This window comes from Miscanthus floridulus, chromosome 8 (genome assembly GCF_019320115.1).
Source record: "Miscanthus floridulus cultivar M001 chromosome 8, ASM1932011v1, whole genome shotgun sequence".
Taxonomy (NCBI): Eukaryota; Viridiplantae; Streptophyta; class Magnoliopsida; order Poales; family Poaceae; genus Miscanthus; species Miscanthus floridulus.
This window is the reverse complement of record NC_089587.1, coordinates 114924062-114942165: the sequence shown is the minus strand read 5'-3', so window position 1 is coordinate 114942165 and position 18104 is coordinate 114924062. Positions and strand designations below refer to the sequence as shown.

The window sequence follows — 18104 nt, the reverse complement described above, 5'->3', positions numbered from 1 at the left end:
ATATGTGCAAGCCCATATTATATCCAACACTTTTGACGTGACCGCTTGATGCATGCAGCTAGCATGTGCTGGGAGGAGGCCACGGCTGCCTGGGAGGTGCAGCGTAGGGCGACACGACGGAAGGAGGCGGCGGCGGCGTTGGTACGCGCAGCCACGATGAGTTTGCGCGAAAAAAAAGAAAAAAAGACCAAAAAAAACCAAGTGGACCGACATTTAATTTTTTAAAGTCAAATGTTAGAAACTATTTCTTACAATATCTTTTAGGAATCTGTAAACATAGAGTTTTTAGAAGTAATATTTAAGGAACTCTATGAGATCCTCTAATTTTTATTGTTTTCTTCCGGCGTCCCGGCGACTGATACCGTGACAGTGGCGTGGGCACCCACCACCCACGTCGATCGGATGCGGTCGTCCATCCCACGGCCGCCATCGCCCGGAATCACCGCATCTCTCTCGCGCCGCTTGCTTTAAAATGCCCGTGTGCGAGGAAGGAGGGTCATCCGACCCCGTGCGGCAGAGGCAGAGCTCGCTCGAGCACTCGACACCGGCTAGCAGGGACAGACAGGGATGGCGAGCCTGACGGTGCCGCCGGTGCCGACGTGGCCACGGCAGGACGCGATCGACCTCCACAAGGCGTTCCAAGGGTTCGGGTGCGACAGCACGACGGTGATCAGCATCCTGGCGCACCGTGACGCGGCGCAGCGCGCCGCGATCAGCCAGGAGTACCGCGCCGTGTTCAACCAGGACCTTGCCCGTCGCATCGCGTCGGAGCTGAGCGGCAACCACAAGCGCGCCATGCTGCTGTGGGTCCTGGACCCGGCAACGCGCGACGCCACCATCCTGAAGCAGGCCCTGACGGGCGACGTCACCGACCTGCGAGCCGCCACGGAGGTGGTCTGCTCCCGGACGCCGTCGCAGCTGCGGGTCGTGCGCCAGGCGTACCGCGCCAGGTTCGGCTGCCACGTCGAGCACGACTTGACCAAGCGGACCTCCGGCGACCACCAGCGGCTCCTGCTCGCGTACCTGGCCGTCCCGCTCGCCGAGGGCGGCCCCGGCGAGGTGGTGGACCCGGCGGCGGTGGCGCTGGACGCGCGCGACCTCTACAGGGCCGGCGAGCGGCGGCTGGGGACGGACGAGCGCGCCTTCATCCGCGTCTGCAGCGAGCGGAGCTGGGCGCACATGGCGGCCGTGGCGCGCGCGTACCACCACATGTACGACCGATCCCTGGAAAGCGCCGTCAAGAGCGAGACGTCGGGCAACTTTTGCTTCGGCCTCCTCACCGTGCTGCGATGCGCCGACAGCCCCGCCAGGTACTTCGCCAGGGTGCTGCACAAAGGCCATGAAGGGGCTGGGCACCTCGGACTCGGCGCTCATCCGGGTCGTCGTCACCAGGGCCGAGATCGACATGCAGTTCATCAAGGCGGAGTACCACCGGATGTACAAGCGATCGCTCGCCGACGCCATCCACGCCGAGACGTCCGGCAACTACCGCACCTTCCTCCTCTCCCTCGTCGGCCGCGACCGCACCTACTGAATACCAAAATCGGTGTGGCTGCTGCTGCATGCTTTCCAGCGTTCTTAGCCATCGCATCGTGTGTGCGCTTGCTATTCCGATCCTGTTAACTCCATCCATGGAAATGTTCCTTGCCTTGTAAATACTCCTACTTGTATTCTTGGGATAGTTGTTCGAATAATGGTTTGACAACTCAAAATGTGTATGTCCCTATTAACAAAGACAATGGAATTATTATGATCAATTCATGAAGGACATGTACATACTGCATACCTGCACAGGTAGCGGTGGCTATTCATTCACTACAAAGTTCATCTGCTCACTATCCCATACAGAAAGAACAGCATTGGCCGCCATGCCAAACGTACAGGCTGCCAAAGTTCAGAGCTAGTATTATACAGCTAGTCGCCGAGAGAAACAGAGCTGCCGCAACAAACATGTCTGTCTCCTACACTCTTACAAACAGCCAAACCGTAATTCACATAGATAGACCCGAGGGCTTCATACAGGACGCAACCAGCTAGCCTCAGTCGACCGGCTTCTGGTTCACATGCCGGGACGCCGAGTATGATTGGATCGCCGAGCTCGTCACGCCGATAGAGTGCTTCGTCAGGTCCAAGCTCTTCCTTGCGGCGAACCAGATCATCCAGAAGAACCCAACCCAACCTGCAGTACGATGCGTTTTCTCAACATTAGCACAATGCACACGTGATACAAAGCAGGTCCTCAGACTCAGAAGGCAAAGATATGCTACTCCCCCAACAAATCTCAAAAGAGTATTCTTGCTGCAAGGAAACTGCTTTGTCAAGACAGATTTTTCCGTGCTTTACCCTTCTAGATATTGGGCATCACAATCTCTATGAAATTTATAAAGAGAGAATCGTAACTGCAGCTATTTTTGCTAAAGCTATGCCACTTTATTCCCCATTATCCAGGGGATCTAGTTTGATGTCTACTTATTCTCCACTAATTTGTGGAGAAGGTGCTGTTGTGACTACTTACTCTCCTAAAGTAAAAAGAAGGTGAAATTGACAAGAGATCCAAGACTATCAATTTGATATAGCCTTTCAGGAAGTCATGTGGAGGAAATGATTTATAAGAAATGAAACTCTTTTCTTGGGATGGACAAGGTGGAAATTGGAAACTCAATTTGACATGCAGTAAATTGACCTCACCTACATTTTTCATTCACAAGTTTTAAAATGTTAACTGTTGCATTCATAATTCTTCCAGAATTTCAGTTCTGCTACTTTTTCCTGATAATACCTTTGAAAATCTTTAGTTTTGCAAGTTCATACCTTTCATCACATCTTAGATGCTGACCCAACATTAAAGGAGGAACATAATGTAATTATTTGCATTTTGCAGTAGAATCTCTTCAACTCTATTTAACACTTGTTTCTTGAACGAATTGTAATGAGATTTCAAAAGCTTTTATGAACTAGTTTAAATGCCTCTACATGGTTCTCCTAATTGTAGAAAAACAGAATGTTAAAGAGAAAACCGGAAGTGGTATCAATAATTCACCAAAGTTACAATATATAGATGTCTCTACATGGTTCTCCTAGTTAGTAGTGACCACAATGTCAAGGAAAACAAGCACAACTTATAAACAAATCACCAAAATTACATAGTACAGACGTTTTTATGTGATTGTCCTAATGAATTAGGAAGCATACTCATTGTCACTGAAACCATATAGCATAATAACTTCTTACTTCTTCCATTGTTAGTCATCAATCATCATTGTTCTTAAAAGATCTTAACATATTAATACAAAAGAGTCAATTTACTGTTAAGCATATAACAATGGGCAACCAACATTTGGTTCTCCTTAATTGTTGATTTAATGCGTTCATGACTCTATTCTGATTCTGATGCTAAGATGAGCATGTAGGCACCCTGTGGGAAGTAGCCAATACTAATTTTCTGATTCCTGATCTAACTTTATTACATGGGCAAGTGCATAGATTGAGATGATAATTCAGTTGAAAAGAGACACATTTGTTACAGTTTCACCATATTAACATTGACTAAATTAATTTCAGACGCAGAAGTGCAGAACATCTTCTATAATGGTTGGAGATTCAGGTAAAGTCTTTAAGGTTTTATATTATGCCTGAAGGTCGATTGCATATTAATATTTCAACAGCAGTACAATCTTTTATAGGGGAATATAGATGATTTACCTGTAGCAATCATAACTCCAACAACTGATGAGATGACAGTCGCAGAAATGGCAAAGATAGCAACTGATACTGCTCCAATATACACTGCAACTAAGCAAGCAAAGAAGATAGCCAAGAATCCTCCGGCAGCAGCCAGTGACATCAGGACTGAGACGATGATAGCATTAGCAGTGGCAACCAGCAGGAAGAACATGAAGATCAGAAGGCCAGTCAATGCTATAAGCGTGATTGTCCCGACCTGCCACATCAGAAAAGGGCAAAATGAGGAAAATTTACAGTATTTACTAAGAAATTTCAAGAATTCCTAAAATGGATGGTGGATGCCAAACTATAGGCGAGATATCATGTAAGAGTTTATATGGGATCAAAACTGCACGCAAAAGCAATCTACCATGTTGTATTGCTAGTGAAAGTAATCTACCATGTTTTTGTTTGCACTTACACATGCTCCCTCCACCTAGAAATGCAGTGGATTTTGAGTTGTCTGAAGTAAAACTAACCTAAGTTTGATAAGTTTTTTTTAAGAAACAACCAATAATATTTATGATATTAAATGAGCACTATTAAAAATCCTGATACCCTATGAAATCTATTTTTATAGTTTATCTATTTGAGGTTGTACCAAGACAGGAGTGTGGACAACATAGAGAAGTACAAGGTGGCAAAGAAGACTGCAAAGCGAGCTGTAAGTGTGGCAAAGGGTAGAGCGTACGAGGATCTTTACCAACATTTGAGTACGAAGGAAGGAGAGAATGACATTTATAGGATGGCTAGGGTTCGTGAGAGAAAGACACGGGACTTGAACCAAGTTAAGTGCATTAAGGATGAAAGGGAGCATCTCTTGGTAAAGGAGGATGAGATCCGACATCGATGGCAAGAGTATTTTGACAAATTGTTCAATGGTGAGAATATGGACACAACCTTTCAGTTGGATGACTCTTTTGATGACACCAATAGGCACTTTGTGCGGAGAATCCAAGAATCTGAGGTCAGAGAGGCGTTGAAAAGGATGAAAGGAGGTAAGGCGATGGGACCGGATGGTATCCCAATCGAAGTGTGGAGATGCCTCGGGGACATAGCTGTAGTATGGTTAACCAAACTGTTCAACCATATTTTTCGATCGAACAAGATGCCTGATGAGTGGAGGAGAAGTATATTGGTACCGATCTACAAGAATAAAGGGGATATTCAAAGTTGTACAAATTACCGGGGAATTAAGTTGATGAGCCATACTATGAAGCTATGGGAGAGAGTTATCGAGCATCGCTTGAGAGCAATAACGCGGGTCTCTATGAACCAATTTGGTTTCATGCCCGGAAGGTCAACCATGGAAGCCATTTTCTTAATAAGACAAGTTATGGAGCGGTATAGGGAGAAGAAGAAGGACCTACACATGGTTTTTATTGACTTGGAGAAGGCTTATGATAAAATACCAAGGAATGTTATGTGGTGGGCTTTGGACAAACATAAAGTCCCAACGAAGTACGTCGGGCTCATTAAGGACATGTACAGCAATGTTGTGACTAGAGTTCGAACAAGTGATGGAAACACGGATGACTTCCCGAATAGGATAGGACTACATCAAGGGTCAGCTTTGAGCCCTTATTTGTTTGCTTTAGTGATGGATGAGGTCACAAGGGACATACAAGGGGACATCCCTTGGTGTATGCTTTTCGCGGACGATGTAGTGCTAGTTGATGAAAGCCGGACAGGAGTGAATCAGACACTGGAGTTATGGCGGGAGACTTTGGAGTCCAAAGGTTTTAGACTTAGTAGAACTAAAACTGAGTATATGAGGTGTGACTTCGGCACTACTACTCGGGAGGAGGAAGATGTTAGTTTGGAAGGTCAAGTAGTGCCTAGGAAGGATACCTTTCAATATTTAGGATCAATGCTACAAAGGGACGGGGATATTGATGAAGATGTTAGCCATAGAATCAAAGCAGGATGGATGAAGTGGCGGCAAGCGTCTGGTGTCCTATGTGACAAAAGGGTACCACAGAAGCTAAAAGGCAAGTTTTATAAGACGACGATTAGACCTACTATGTTGTATGGTGCAGAATGTTGGCCTACGAAAAGACGACATATTCAACAGCTAAGTGTCGCGGAAATGCGTATGTTACGTTGGATTTGCGGTCATACAAGAAGGGATCGAGTTCGGAACGATGATATACGTGAGAGATTAGGGGTAGCGCCAATTAAAGAAAAGCTTGTCCAACACCGGTTGAGATGGTTTGGACATGTGCAACGGAGACCTCCAGATGCACCGGTGCGTAGTGGAATCCTAAGTCAGGATAGTAACGTGAAGAGAGGCAGAGGAAGACCGAAGTTGACTTGGGTAGAGGCAATAAAAGGAAACTTGAAAGGATGGAATATACCCAAAGACTTAGCCTTAGATAGGAGTGCTTGAAAGACAGCTATTCACGTGCCTGAACCTTGATTGCTTCTGTTGGGTTTCAACTCTAGCCTACCCCAACTTATTTGGGACTTAAAGGCTTTGTTGTTGTTGTTGTATCTATTTGAGGTTGTAGATGTTAATACATTTTTTTTTTTGTAAATTTAGTTAAACTTAAGGTAGTTTGATTTAGGACAAACTTGATCCTATTATATCTCAGGACAAGAGGGATTACAATTTAGTCTATTCTTCATTTCCCTCAACAGATTTTGTAAACATTTTGGCCCCTGAGACCTAAAAAGTACCAATCTAAACCAACATTGCAATGGCGACTATGACACAGTAATCCTATTGACTGAAGCACAGACTAAAACAAGTGTACTGCTAAGCAATCACCTATAAAGACTTGTTCAAGTCGCGCAAACAATGAATGAATTACAGAACATCGAGTCAGATTTAGTAGTAAACAGGGCAAGGAAAACCCATGCTTATGTGACGGATCAAGGAGGCGTGGGGCCCACCGAGATGACGAGGATGGCGCGGAGGCCGCTGCCCCGCCTGGTCCACTCGAGCAGGTCCCGCGCGGAGTTCCGGGACGCGCCCCTCAGCCGCGGCGCGGCCTCGCAGGACGCCGCCCGGAGCCGCCGTAGCAGCGGCTCGTCGTCGGGGTACCAGACGCCGTTGACGTAGCTGCGGAGGACGCCGGCGAACGTGTCCTCCTCCTCGCCGACGTCCACCTCGCGGGCGCCGGAGGGGGCCTCGCCGTTCGAGGCGGGCTTGGCGGGGGTGGGCCCGTCCACATCCATGACCGGAGGGGGAGGGCGGCGGGGGACCGGGGAGGAGTCAATGCAACTGGGCAGCGTCAGCGAGGGGAAAAGGAACGGATGAGGGTATACTCCGTGCACAGGAGCGGGTCCCACACTACAGTTGCATAATGCATTTGGATCAGGTTAGGCCTTTTTTTTTTTATGTCTATGTATTCATCTTAATCACTCCAATTCATCTCAACATATGTAGATTGAAGTGCATACATGTGTATTCAAACAAGGTCTTAAATAAAATTATTTGACAGGAGCAACGTGTCACCAAAGCATTTGCAGTGACAAATGTCTGTTGGAACGTGATCGGTTCAGCTAATCCTGAACTTAATTATGAGATTAATTAAGCGTTAAGCTTTTGATCCACCCACTCGTCATTCATTTCTAACTAAATAAGAACTGTCATGATCAGCGGCAAACCTTAGAATTCTAAAGGTTCGGCCCCCGGGCCCAAAGCGCAACTATAAATAAGAGGAAACACTTGATGAGGACATCACTCCTTCGGATGTACCCGTTGATCCTCCAATCGTCATGCAAGGTCCAATGACCCGGTCTCGAATGCGTCAACTCAATTTAAAGGTGAACTCGTTCTTAAGCAAACCTTTTTATACTTTTGAGAATAGACTACTACATAATGATGTTATCTTGCTTAGGAACATTGGAGAGGGTCATGAAGGACTTAGAGGACGTGGTAGAGGCGAAGATGACCAGCAAAAATGTCCAATAGGAACCGGAGGCTCGGTCCAACATGATTTCGAGTCTGCCTTGGCCTACAGGACCAGTCTGCCTTAAACTGGTCACCCAGGACGCATCTGGACTCCGTTTTCGATGATCCACATATGGATAGAAAGCTAATTTGATAAGGAAGCCAATCCAAGTGGTTTCACGTCAAAAGCTGTTCGGAATCAATGGGAATCGTGGTCACAAGTTAGCATCCAGAATCTGCCAGGGTGCTGCGACACTGTCTTTTGGTCCGTTGGACTATGTATCGTGTTTGGGCCCCATTAGGAGCGCATCCAGGGGTCTTGCATGACCCTAGAGTCTTCATAAACAGTCGTCGTCCCTCCATTAGGGTTTGAGTTTTGCTTAGATTAATCTGTCAAGAACAGTTTCGCCGTTTATCGGTTTGTGAGACCCCAACTTCGTGAGATTAATCATTCATCTGCAATTTGGTTGTGTTCTTTCTTGTTCTTACTTGTGTTCTTCATTGCGCAGGCAGGGATTAGCCTTCTTGGCGAGGTCAACCTGGTCCGTGACTTGGTTGATAACCAGAGGAGCTGTGGTGCTAAGATTGCAGGGTTCGATCTTTCGATCTGAAGTCGGATCGGTGTGTCATTCTCCGCCACAACGATAGTTACCTCTACCTGACGGAAGATCGGGATCCTCGTCCCCATTAAGTGGTATCAGAGCTAAGGTATACCGTCAGGTTCATATTTATCCTCTAGTTTTGAGTGTTTCGCTTTCGTCCCATAGTCCAGTGCCATATTTTTTTCCTGTCCTAGAACCTTCCGTGCCACAGCCTTTGCATATTTCGGTTTCAGAGTCCGTCGTGTTGAGTTTGTGTCCTGGTCAAGGTCTTGTTGCTGGTTAGGTCATGTTAGAGTCCAGTTCGTATGTTTCCCCCCATCGTTTTTATCAAATCTTTGCTACTGTGACCAATTTTACGCACATTGTTCTTGTTTTGTCCTCTAATTTGGAGCCAATTCTTAAAATTGGTCTAGTTTTCGCATACGAACTCCGATTTCGACGTTCCATATATCAAAATCGATCAGAAAAAAATTTGGATCCATCCATCCCCCGCATTATCGGGGTTGGAAAATTTAAATTGGTCAAAAACTGGTCACAAGATCATCTTTTCGTGGTCACAAGGTTTTTGACGATTTTGAGCAAGTTTTCTGAAAATTCCACAGGCCACATCTTTCACTTGTTTAAGCTCATATTTTTTGTGGTTACTTCTTTTGTGCTCCTAAGTGAAGAAAAAATATAAAAAATAAAAAATAAAAAAAATTGAAATTTCCCAAAAAACAACGATAACCTAAAAAATAGAAAAAAGAGAGGGACAAAAGAGGAACAATATCTAGAGGAGCACATAGAGAATACCAAAGTGAGTTGTGTTAGCGTGTGCTGTCTGGTTCCTTGTTTGTATTGCTGTTTCCATCCACCACACTTATTTTTCACACACCTATCTCCTTGCTATCCACTATACTTGCTTTGTTTGTTACACACCTGGTACTTGGAGTATTTTAGACTAGCAACGAGAACAAGTACTTTGGACTATAATTCAACATTACTTTCTGTTACTGACTTGTGTACCAGATATACATATTACTCTTTGTTTGCCTTCCAAGCTCTACAAATTCTTCAGATCCGTACAGAAAAAGGGCTTTGCAATCTCAGTACCCCTGCCTCATAGGTATCACGAACCAGCCGCCGGTTGTACCGCCCACTACTTGCGTTGATAAGAACTTTGTAAGAGCTTGGTAAGACGCTTTCACTTGCTGTGAAAAGTGACACCACTGTAACCACGTAGGTAGGGATAACTTTCACCGTTTGTTCCTGTTTTTGTGTTTACAATGGCAGGAGGTGATCAGACTGGAGATAACAATCCTAAGGGTTTCAACGAGTGTGTAAGCCAAGAGTAACTACAAGCTGTTGTAGAGGATGCCCAAAAAAGGATGAATGAGGCCATCAGGAAGGCCGTCACTAACGCACTCATTGAACTCAACATTGGCAACAACATAGAGAGATTGGACAAATGAATTTCCACGCTATCCGACAAGGTTACTGAGTTGGAAACATTGGTGGCGGTCAACAACATTGACGTCTCCAGCAGCAACACCGATGGTCTCTTGCCAGAAGACACGGTGCATGATGCTGTTGGGAACATAGATCGAGCAGCCTTCCAACAAGCAAGATTACGACGACGTCTTCACCGCAACACGATAGGTATGGGTGGTGTCCACCACCATCAAGGTAATAATCACCGTGTACCCGATGATCCTTATGCTAAGATTAAGTTCACAATACCATCTTTTTCGGGTCATTATGATGCTGAGGGATATCTTGATTGGGAGATGACAGTAGAACAAAAGTTTAGTGCCCACCTTGTGCTTGAGCATCATAGAGTTCGACAAACTACTAGTGAGTTTAAGGATTTTGCCATTATTTGGTGGAATGGGCTAGCTGCACATGATGCTTTACCTGGTATGTGGGAAGAACTTAAGGTAGTTATACATGATCGCTTTGTTCCTCCTTCTTATCATAGAGATTTGCATAAGAAATTGATGCGATTAGAACAAGGAGATAAATCTGTACAGGATTACTATGGTGAGCTTTAAAAGGGATTAATGTGCTGTAGTGTTGTGGAGGGGAACAAAGATGCCATTTGTCGTTTTTATTCGGGTTTGAGGCGTGAGATTCAGTACATTATTGATTATAAAGAATTTAACACTGTCAACCAGTTATTTCAGTTTGCTATGCTTGCAGAAAAGGAATTGTAGGGGCGTGAACATCAGAGCAAGAGCAAGGTCAGCACCACATACACGCCACGCTCGGCACCATCTTCGGGGCTGACCAAGCCAATCACTTTTTGGGCGCCTCCACCAACGAGCAAGAGACCAATAGCCTCTAGAGTTTTCACTACACCTAAGGCACCTCCCATATGACCTTCAGATTCAGGTAAAAATTCTTTGCAGATGCCTACCAAGAGTGCCTCATCCATTACATCGATGGGATGCACTTCGGGCATTCAGTGCCACCGTTGCCATGGCATTGGTCATGTGTAGAAGGACTGTCTAAGTCAGCGGGCATATATTGCTATAGAAGATGGTTACATCAGCACCTCTGACATTGAGGATGAAGAAGACCGAGATGCAGATAAGGAGGACGACGAAGTCCTTGGTGACGAGGCCACGGCGGCCTATAGGAGCATCATTGTATAGTGGGTGCTTAGCTCACAAGTCTAGCAACTTGAGAAGCTACAATGCCATAACTTGTTCCAAATTTTCTTCGTCATCAGCAACTGTCGAGCACGTGTCATTATTGATGGAGGTAGCTGCAACAATTTAGTGAGTTCTGATTTGGTCAAGAAGCTTGGCTTGACCACACGCCCACACTCACGTCCATACCATATTCAGTGGCTAAATGATTCTAGTAAAGCAAAGGTAACACAAACTTGCAGAGTTTCATTTTTCATTGGTTCTTATGCTGATTCTGTTGATTGTGATGTGGTACCTATGCAATCTTGTTCACTTTTATTAGGTCATCCTTGGGAACATGATAATGATGCTACACACCATGGTAGAAGTAATAAATACACTTTTTGTAACACCTCGGGTGTTAGCCTTGCATAACTTGACTTGCATAACATGAGCATGATCATCAAGCATTCATAAACACGCATTTATAATTGAAACATTGGATTGAAACATCTGCAACATTTGCTTGTTATCGCATGTTTCTTGGAACATATGCAACTTTTCTCATTATCTCATGTCTCCATGTGTATATGCAAATGATCATGAATGTATACATGTAGATGGTTGAATTGAGTCACAAAAATATATTGGCAATACTTAGGTTAGCAAATGGAACATAGTTCATGAATGCCATTTCCCATGATCAAGCCTTAAGTCAGGTTTCATGTGATTACACTAAATAGCTCTATGAGTGACTAATACATGAAATGATTGAATGACCTTGCAAATTGCTTAAACATGTTCAGAGTATCATTATGAACAACTTTGACATTCATGGTTAGGGGTAATTAGGTCATTAAGCCATGATTTGAAGTGTATCATCATTTAAATGTGACATGTTTGACCAAATTTGAACTAGGTGTTAGAGACCTTGCATGGAGAAGATCACTAAAGCAAAGTTGTAGTATTTGCTATAAGGAACAACTTTTATTTTTGGGTCATTAACTGATTCAGCTCCTAACATGTGTGAAATTGGATCACAAAAATCAGTAAAATCAACATTTCAAGACTCAACAAAATTTTCCTAAGTCATATCGACTGACAGACTGACATACCGACATTGGGGGTGATTTTACTCAGTCTCGGTTGCGAATTAGAGCATGATCTTTGAACAAGAATTGTAGATGGCACTTAGGGCTACAAATTTTGTTTTGGAATCATTCACTGGTTTGCTTTGCATCGAGAGATAATTCGAACGAAAAACTCGCTGTCAGGCTCGTATCGGGGTTAACTCAACGAACTGAACGCCGGTTCAGTGGCCGACCGGAGCAGAGTCTGTGCGCCGCGTGGTGGCCAGCGGACGCCGCGCGTCGTCGGAGCCTCGCTGCGTGTGGCCCGGGTAGGCCAGTGCGCGCCTTCACCTCTCCCGCACCCGCCCGCACTCAGCCGCGCCTCCATTTCGCATTTCCCAGCTCTCCTTCGTCGCTCGCAGCGCCCGCAGCAGCAGCGCCGCTCGCCGCCATCGCCGTGCCAGTCGCCGGCTTGCCTAGCCGCTTTTCCATCACCGCAACAGCACCACCGCCTCTCTAGCACCCCACTGCTCCTCCCAGTGCCCACTGTTCAAGCTCGGTAAGCTCCAGCCCCGCGCACAGCCTCGTTGGAGCTCCGCCGCCAACTCCGTCGTCGTGGTCCCACCTAACCAGACCACCCCAGGCCACGCTAGAGCGCTAGCTAGGTTCGTCGTAGCTCTGTGATGCTCGGCGTAGCGTTTGATTGAGTCGTCGTGGCTTCCACCGGCGTCTCACCGTCGTCCCGCACCTCCGCCCTGCCATGGCCGCCGCCACCGTTGCTAGCACCGACGAGAAGGCCACCCACATAGCTCAATCGATGCGCCAGGTCGAGTAGATCATCGTGTGATGATGTCACCGCCGGCAAGTTTGCCGTCGGCGAGCTTTGGCCGCGCCACCATAGCGCAGCGTAGCGACTCTATTCTTGTCTCACTGACGCGTGGGTCCTCTGACCAACGGGTCCCACCGGTCAGCGACAGTAGGAGATAGGATAGGTCTTTTGATTCCAGATTTTTGCATTGTTTTGTGATTTTTATATCTCCAGTTTGGTAGCTTCATAAATTGTCAAATAAATTGTGTAGTGTTCCTTAAGAAGTGAAGTATTTAATAAAAATATATTATTGACATTTACAGTAGAAATTTTAGGAGATTTAAATAGAGATTTGAAATGTGTTTTTGAATACATGCAAATTTGTTTATTTTATATCTAGAGTTCCTGTGCTCCAAAAATTATGAAATTTTTGTGGTAAGCTATTCTTGTCATGTATGAGCTCTGGTAAAAATTTGGGGATCAGTGCATGTGTAGATTTGTAGTTATAGATTTTTCTTTTATAAATAGTGAATCCTGGTATGAATTTTTATAAATTATTTATGAATCCAAAATTCATGAAATTTGTTGGGGGTAATCCTAGTACCATAAGGATGCTAAGAAAAATAGGAAATCTGTTGCTTGACACTTTTCACTAGGGTTTTCTATTTATGCTACTTTAAGCCTTTCTGTCTTGTCATTTTTGTACAGAATGTTTTACTATATAAAACGGCATGAAACTTTTACAGTGGTCTTTGAGTAAACTTAGTAAAGCACTGTAAATTTTTGAGAATTTATGATGCACATTTGATATATATTTATTATTTAACCTATGTATCTAAATAAAATAATAAAGGCATATAATGAAATAGTTTGGGCTTCACCATTAGGTTTTCTTGAGTGTATTTGGTATGCTTAAACTGTTGGTAGGCTTTATGTTGTCAAACTTTGAGTGATTACATGAAGTAGAAGTATTGTTGCTTTAAAATGCAAATTTGAAAGGATTCCGGACAGATTCTGTAATTTGATAAGTTGCATGATAGGGATGATGTTTGCTGTAAAAATGGTTAATAACAAAGTTGTAGATAATTTGATAAGCTTTCCAGAAAGTCTAGGATCACTACATTTGGATTAGTAGAACTCCAGTTATGAGTGAAACAAGTAGCTGCTATTTTGTGATATAGTAGATGCATTGTGGAAGTAGTTAATTAAATGATCGAGAAGAGGTATGCACCTACTTAATAAACATGATGCACTTGTTAACATCATGCTGTTACAAATACTTATATGAATGCATTCATCATGTGTCATCATGCTACACTTGTTAACATATATGCATTTATGATATCTTATGCCATATTCATGCATCTAGGATCGGAGGAAGAAATAACGTTGCTGGACTTCGAAGAAGCAGAGGAAGGGGACCAGCAGGAGAATCTTCAAGTCGCAGCTCCTGAGGGCATGGAGTAGAATCCTGAAGAGCTTCTGGAGTGTCCTGACCACCGCCCCACTTCCTTTCTATGAGCCAAGCCCCGGAGCATTCTAAGTCTCCCAGTATTTTACAAATGATTACTTAAGTACTTATGATTGATGCATTAGGTTATAAGAGTTGAATGGAACCCCTTGATGCATATACATTCCTTGTCCAGATATTACACCTTTAACCGGTATAGGTCCAGGATCGAATATATGCTTAGCCATGCTTAGACCGGTAGAAGTCGGGTGATGTCCTGTCACCTGCGAGATATAGGTGGATACCAGAGCACGGTTGGCTATATTTGCTATCGTGGAACAGAACCATGGGGTAAAAGAAAATCGAGACTAGGCGGGATGTCGATAGAGAAGCAACGAGACATGGAGGTCTTGGGTGTGGATCTATCCCCGTCTGTGTCGATTAAGGATCGTACCGTTGTTGGCGCTTCTGACAAGATTGAACGCATGCCTCTCACTTAGCTGGCCAGATAACTCGTTCCGACCACGAAGCCGAGTAATTCAACTCAGGCCGGGACCCGTTTTGTTGTGCGCTCCTTGCGGGGGGGGGGGGGGGCGATCAGACTGAGTCCAAGGGCAGGCTAGGCCTGAACATCCTGGCATCTGGTGTCCCAGATTGTGTGGCGCAGTATGGACCCGCGAAATGTAGACCTAAGTTGTACCAAAGGTGACCTAAGGCTGCCTTCGCGCGGTATGCCTGGGTTTGTGTTAGGAATAAATTCCCAGCTAGTTGAAATCGATTCGAATCGTCGTCTCTCCCGGATAGTGAGACACTTGGCTAGTCCCAACATCGTAGTAACTGTGTTATGGAACATGATAGTTCGAATGAATATGGAAGTACAATACCTGCTATGGTTACTATTGTATGCTTTTAAATGATATATCACATGTTTGGCACAGGATAGTTGCTAGTCTAGAATTGGATAGTTATAATTAACTTGATAAAGGAATCCAAATTATACAACTAAGTCCATTGCTTTTATGCAAAATGTTGTCGAGTTATCTCCACTTATATAGCCTTGCATAATCCTTGGAGTCATTCTATTTCTGGTTTATGACGGGTAAGTCTAGCTGAGTACCTTCTCGTACTCAGGGTTTTATTTCCTATTGTTGCAGATGGCACGATGTATCATGGTTATTGCAAGAGTTGCTTCTATCCCGCTGTGGATGAGGAGTAAGCCTTGGGCAGGCTTCTTTATTAATCCCTATCTTTGCTTTTGTGGACCGTGATCCTACTTGGCACTGTATCAAACTATGTTGGAAACTTTATTTTCAAACTTAATTGCTTCCGCTTTATCTATCAAACTCGGTTTGTAATAACTTTTATTCGTACTCTGATGATGAAATGTATATGTGAATTTTTATGTAATATGTGGCATGTATGTTGAATCATGTACGATCTTGGTTGTTGTAAATCGTTTATTGAGACCCGTCGTGGTACTCGACGGACTACCGGGTTTATATGGGTTCAAGTATGACAGTGCGACCGCTTGCGGGCTGCCATTGTACTTGTACTCTTATAAATTGGTCGGTTCTGCGACAGCTAGCATCAGAGTAAGATTTAACGTTAATTGTCACATGTGTATTTAAAACAAAAGTTTTTGTTTCTAAAAACCCTTCACTAGCAACTAATAGTTATATAATAGGTATTTGAAATCTAAAGTGTGCCAATGATCACTTTCCTTATGCCCAAATTAAGGACTATTAGGTGGCTATTTAAGTACTAACATGGGGGTTTTTACTTCGTCATCCATACGGCGTGCTATTGTATGGATGCCATTCACTTGAGTGGTAATGTATGGATCAAATGCCTCTACGCCAAGGTAAGATGATGAGTGTATGACCGCAAGATGTGAGCGTGCGGTCGGGGAGAGTTAGCTTTGGTATGGCTATGTATGCATGCTTGCATGTGTATATGGTACGCATTTAATTGTGGGTTTAAATTATTGTCGGGTAGCTTGATACGGAAGTATATGTATGGGTATACATATATGGAAGTATTTATAATTACATTCTGCATATTTCATTATGGGTTTAGGGCTGAAATGAAATTCTTATGCAGGTACACTAACAACGAAACGTGTAGCTCGACTAGTTACGCTATATATGAGAGAACGTATGTATGCCACCGTGTCTACGTTAGAAACAAAATTTTCCTAAGTTTGTGAGGATGTACGGAACGAGCATGCATCATGATAATTACCATTCACATAACTACATTGTTCCTCCCCTTATAAAATTCTTACTCGGTTATGTAACTCTTATCCATTATGGCATTGTCTCACTAAGTGGTACATGTTAATGGTGCAGATGGCACGCACAAAGCAGACCGCTCGCAAGTCCACCGGAGGCAAAGCTCCCAGCCATCAGCTTGCTCCACGTACCTGTCAACGCCACACGTTTCTTGGAGAGTTTGGGATGCCTACACTCTTGTGGAGAGTGCTCAGCTATGTAGGCTATCCTGATGGAATGGAGCCCCGCTACTTCTGGGCAAATGAGCAGTTGGGGGAGGGTCTCTTGGTTACTGTGGAGGCCGTTGTTTGTCCCCGAGGTGACGGTTCTGAGTGGATAGGTTGGTGTTATGAGTCAACTGGCAGGACTACTGAAGAAGCAGCTGGCAGGGCAGCCTTTGGGATACTGAGGGATATCATGGATCGTTTTCCTTAGGAGCTGGTAGCCGCTTTGGTTGGGGTCTTTCCGAGGGGCAACCCCTCCACTAACTCATGGCAGTAGGCAAGAGGAAGATCTTTGGAGATTGGTGTAGCAGAAGGGCAGAACAGTGATAACCCTGCCATGAGTGCCATGTTCGCAGTGATGAAGGTGTTAGATGGAGTAGAAGGTAGCCTAAGACGTGTGTCTGGTGCTCTTGGTCATGCCCACGAGGACCAACATCAGCTTCAGAGGGAGCACGATGCCAAGATTGAGAGGCTCAATGTAGAGATGGCTCAGTTAACTCACCAGAGGAATGAAGCCTGGTCCAGGGAAGATGTTCTGAGAGCTCGACAGTTTGAGCTGGAGCAACAGCTGGCCAATGCGGAAGAGTACAACGACAACCTACATGAGGAAGTTCATCAGCTGAATAACCAGCTCCACCCTTATGTTCCGCCTAGAGCCGCAGAGATGGATCTAGAGGAGGACGAGGAAGAAGAAGAAGTGGAGCCTGAGGGAGGAGAGGATCCTATCTCTGACCTCGATAGTGATCATGATGAGGATTAGATCGCTTAGTACTTAGTGGAAGGGCTAATGTATCACCTTTATTCATGTAATGGACCTATAGTTCAAATTTGGTATTGGTAATCTGACTACCATGTAATATTGTTAATCGCACGACTATCGCATGATTGGTTAAACATCAATGCAATTCCAGTCCTTTGTTGGTGATCACGATTTAAATTTGCATGCGATATGAGTGCGATAAGTGGTCAAATTGGTGGTGTCATGTTGCGAGAATGAATGATTATGCCTTTGTTTTGTATGAAATTAAGATTCTCCCTAGTAATTTCAGTTTGGCATGAGTACATAATTCATCTGCAATCTCTTGACATCAACTAATAATCGGTTATTGTTGCAACTTCACAGATGACGCGCACCCGTGCTAGAGCTGGTGGCAGCCAGGATGGCAATAATGATGACTTGCCACCCCCACCGCCGCCGTCCGCTCAGGAGTTCTTTACCCAGTTCTTGGGAAGCCAAAGGACAATGGAAGAAGCTTTGCGCCTCATCGCGTAAAACACCGCTCGTGGCCACCCACATCAACCAGGGGCTGAGCCAAATTAGCACAGTACATTCAAGGAGTTTCTGGATATGAAGCCTCCAATCTTCAAGGTGGCTGAGGAACCACTGCAGGCTGACGAGTGGCTCAACACCATTGAGCAGAAATTTCATCTGCTGAGGGTCACAGAGCAT

The 18104-nt window shown here is 44.7% G+C and overlaps 1 protein-coding gene and 1 pseudogene across 1 annotated transcript; one reads left to right on the top strand and one right to left on the bottom strand.

The window, feature by feature from the left end:
* The first annotated feature begins 506 nt into the window (after positions 1-506).
* LOC136477189 (annexin D5-like) lies at positions 507-1625 on the top strand (annotated as a pseudogene).
* A 101-nt stretch (positions 1626-1726) lies between these two features.
* LOC136477190 (uncharacterized) lies at positions 1727-6950 on the bottom strand. The gene is made up of 3 exons (XM_066475272.1): positions 6619-6950; positions 3703-3940; positions 1727-2179 (listed from the first exon to the last, which is right to left on the bottom strand). Exons 1-3 carry the CDS (start codon positions 6901-6903, stop codon positions 2040-2042), a joined length of 663 nt encoding a protein of 220 aa, XP_066331369.1. The 5' UTR covers positions 6904-6950; the 3' UTR covers positions 1727-2039.
* Between the last annotated feature and the right edge of the window lie 11154 nt (positions 6951-18104).